This window comes from Haliotis cracherodii, unplaced genomic scaffold (genome assembly GCF_022045235.1).
Source record: "Haliotis cracherodii isolate W230 unplaced genomic scaffold, xgHalCrac1.p SCAF_1, whole genome shotgun sequence".
NCBI lineage: Eukaryota > Metazoa > Mollusca > Gastropoda > Lepetellida > Haliotidae > Haliotis > Haliotis cracherodii.
This window is the reverse complement of record NW_027266264.1, coordinates 69,780,929-69,785,036: the sequence shown is the minus strand read 5'-3', so window position 1 is coordinate 69,785,036 and position 4,108 is coordinate 69,780,929. Positions and strand designations below refer to the sequence as shown.

The 4,108-nt window shown below is 45.2% G+C and overlaps 1 protein-coding gene across 1 annotated transcript; it reads right to left on the bottom strand.

The window, feature by feature from the left end:
* On the bottom strand, window positions 1-3,598 carry LOC139466051 (tubulin alpha-1C chain-like). Its single transcript, XM_071248096.1, has 3 exons — window positions 3,522-3,598; window positions 1,639-1,861; window positions 1-1,531 (listed from the first exon to the last, which is right to left on the bottom strand). Exons 1-3 carry the CDS (start codon window positions 3,522-3,524, stop codon window positions 405-407), a joined length of 1,353 nt encoding a protein of 450 aa, XP_071104197.1. The 5' UTR covers window positions 3,525-3,598; the 3' UTR covers window positions 1-404.
* Window positions 3,599-4,108: the final 510 nt, after the last annotated feature.

Genomic DNA, 4,108 nt, shown 5'->3' with positions numbered 1-4,108 from the left:
ACCACCCCTACCCCCGCACAGACCACCCATACTCCCGCACAGGCTACCTCTACCACCGCACTTGAAGAACTATACTGCCACAAACTACAACGTATATGTGACTTACAAACTATAACGATTATGTGACTCACAAATTACAACGAATATGTGATTTGGTCCTTACCTCTTATTCTTAAAGAATGATATTTTGAAAATTTCAAGGGATCACGGTCTTTCAGAACGCACCATGAACACTACTTTTCGTTATGATGAATTTTCTATTTTCAAAAACTCTCCTGTGAGTTTATTAACATCTTCTCGCAATCACAATATCACCGTGATAAGGTTTCGATAAAGCTCAAAGTGACGTAGTTAGTAACCATGGTAACAAGCAATGCAAAAGCGCGGGGCTGGGCAATCTGGCGTTAGTACTCTTCTCCTTCCTCCAGATCATCGTCCGTGGTGCTGGTCCCAACCTCCTCGTAGTCCTTCTCCAGGGCAGCCAAGTCCTCACGGGCCTCGGAGAACTCTCCCTCCTCCATACCCTCACCCACGTACCAGTGGACGAAGGCACGCTTGGCGTACATCAGGTCGAACTTGTGGTCAAGACGAGCCCAGGCCTCAGCGATGGCCGTGGTGTTTGCCAACATGCAGACAGCTCTCTGGACCTTCGCCAGGTCACCGCCGGGGACAACAGTGGGTGGTTGGTAGTTGATGCCGACCTTGAACCCAGTCGGGCACCAGTCGACGAACATGATGGTTCTCTTGGTCTTGATGGCAGCGATAGCGGCGTTGATGTCTTTAGGGACAACATCACCTCGGTATAGGAGACAGCAAGCCATGTACTTGCCGTGACGGGGGTCACACTTGACCATCTGGTTAGCGGGCTCGAAACAAGCATTGGTGATTTCAGCCACGGTGAGTTGCTCATGGTAGGCCTTCTCAGCGGAGATAACGGGGGCAAGGTTCGCCAGAGGGAAATGCACTCTTGGGTAAGGCACCAGGTTGGTTTGGAACTCCGTCAGATCCACGTTCAGGGCGCCATCGAACCGGAGCGAGGCGGTGATGGAGCTGACAATCTGACCAATCAGACGGTTCAGGTTGGTGTAGGTTGGCCTTCCAATGTCAAGGTTACGGCGACAGATGTCATAGATGGCTTCGTTGTCGACCATGAAAGACACGTCTGTGTGTTCTAGACTCGTATGAGTGGTCAAGATAGAGTTATAGGGCTCGACCACAGCTGTTGATATCTGTGGGGCTGGGTATATACAGAACCCAAGCTTGGACTTTTTCCCATACTCTATACTAAGCCGCTCGAAGAGCAGGGAGGTGAATCCAGACCCGGTGCCACCCCCAAAGCTGTGGAACACAAGGAACCCCTGGAGACCGGAACACTGATCTGCCAGCTTCCGGATCCGGTCGATGGTCAGGTCAATCATTTCTTTTCCGATGGTGTAGTGGCCACGGGCGTAGTTGTTGGCGGCGTCCTCCTTGCCGGTGATCAGCTGCTGGGGATGGAACAGCTGTCGGTAGGTGCCAGTACGGATCTCGTCTGAAATTACAAGACATCAATAAACCACCTGCGCAATGTAAAGGTAAATAACGACACTTGTTCATGGCATAATTCTGTCACTGATATTTTTTACGAGAATGACTAACCTACAACAGTTGGCTCAAGGTCCACGAACACGGCCCTCGGAACATGCTTCCCAGCGCCGGTCTCGCTGAAGAAGGTGTTGAAGGAGTCGTCCCCGTGCCCGAGAGTCTTGTCAGAAGGCATCTGACCGTCGGGCTGGATGCCGTGCTCCAAACAGTACAGCTCCCAGCATGCATTGCCCATCTGGCATCCGGCTTGTCCCACGTGGACTGATAGGACTTCCCTCTGACGGAGAACAACACCATTCAACAATACACACAATACCAATACCTGGACATTCGCATTGTCGTTGGTTAGAATACCAGATACATCCTGAATTTATCTTCGTACTCATAAAAGGCGATTATGCTCGTCGTAAGAGGCTACTAACGGGATCGGGTGGTCAGGCTCGCTGACTTGGTTGATGCAGGTCATCGTATCCCAATTTCGTTGATTTATGCTCATGGTGTCGATCACTGGATTATTTACAGGCCGTCGTCATATAGCTGGAATATTGCTGAGTGAGGCTTTAAACATCAAATAAACATACACACCGATTGTCTCGGTTTGAGATCAAACATCCCATTGTATTGGATCAGTCATACAATTCGGTCAGTCGGTACATAATGTATCTCTTCTTTCAAACTACAATTTCGTATCAAATATTATGGCTATTGCTGACAGGCGTATGTGATATCCCAAACATGAGTCATTTTGTAAATCAATGTTCTCACAGATGTGGCAGTCAGAGAATTACCAGGAACTTGGGCCGTACACAGGTGACGTGTCTCGTCGGTCATGCGCAACAAGTGTTTTCATTGTCGTTCTTAATGACCACACCAAATACGCTTCTTAATGACCACACCGAATACGCTTCTTAATGATCACACCGAATACGCTTCTTAATGACCACACCGAATACGCTTCTTAATAACAACACCGAATACGCTTCTTAATGACCACACCGAATACGCTTCTTAATGACCACACCGAATACGCTTCTTAATGACCACACTGAAAACATGTCTTAATGACCGCACCAAATACACTTCTTAATGACCACACCAAATACGCTTCTAAATGACCGCACCAAATACACTTCTTAATGACCACTCTGAAAACGCGTCTTAAAGACCACACTGAAAACGTTTCTTAATGACCGCACTAAATACGCTTCTTAATGACCACACAGAATACGCTTCTTAATGACCACAACGAATACGCCTCTAATTGACCACACCGAATACGCTTCTTAATTACCACACCGAATACGCTTCTAAATGACCACACCGAATACGCTTCTTAATATCCACACCGAATACACTTCTTAATGACCACACCGAATACGCACAGTATAATTATCGGCTTGAAGATGAATCTAATAACAATCTTAACTCAACAGGAGTAAATTTATTAAACAATATGAGTTAAACATTGTCCAAAAACATTTTTAAATTACATATACCTTCACTCCAAAAAAAAGCGAGACTGATATTCGGAAACTAGCACAGTAATTACGCCAGCAGGAAAGGTTAAAGTGGTTTTCGGAAAATCCCTTTAGAGGGAAATAACGTGCAAACATTCTCATAAACAAATTTACATATTAAATCAGCTGATGATGATATTTGAAAATGTCCAGCCTCCGTCATTTTACTTGATGTGACCCATCTGGCCTTGGGACGCACACAATGAAACTTAATAGACACTACTGATGCTGACAAGTAACGAATTTCAGTTAAACATTTGATTGATTATACCAGAGTGACCACGCGAAGATAATGCAACTATAGTATCCCTGATTGTACACATCATTTGTTAAAGTACAATTAAAAAGGTGAGCATGATTGTGTATACATGTATATTTACTGACTTGTTCCGAGTTCGATCATCATACAGGTTTACTCACCATAGCTGATACCAAGGGTGATCGGAATACAACAGAACCAGCGTCTCACTCGAACCTTAAAGTTGTCTGAACGTGAGCCACAGTGGCTGGGTCTGCCTGTCTCCGATACTTATAAACTTGTCGTCATGTTGACAAGCTGTGCATCCCGGCAACAGATGGGATACACAATAACCCTCCACGGTGAGGGCTCGTCATCCCCGCGATGCAAGTGGAACATGTATATTTGTTGATCACTGTCTGTGGAATATCGATGCAGTTATATACGCATGTTCCCCGGACATCTAAACTTGTCGTGTACATGGTTTCAATCACACGCTTTCGACGTTACGTTGCTACCAACAACCAGTCAATATTCCCTTTTGCAAATAAACTAGAGCTTTGTAAAGAGCAGTACCAGCGTTCTATTAAAGTTGGATCTATTTAAATATTGTCAGTTACCAAGTTGTAAGTTATGTCTTGTGGAAGTGATGACAATCGATCTGTTTCATTATATCGCTATAGTCGGTTCCGCTTCAATGATTGTGATGAAAGTTCCAGTTGTCTTTTATTTCAAGACATATTATTTTATACTTTTCCAGAAGTGCAGT

Bases quoted from the DNA above. Each gene is read 5' to 3' on its own strand.
- LOC139466051 (XM_071248096.1), bottom strand. The intron at 1,532-1,638 runs GTTAGTCATTCT...TTGTAATTTCAG, and splicing joins CCTTGAGCCAACTGTTGTAG to ACGAGATCCGTACTGGCACC.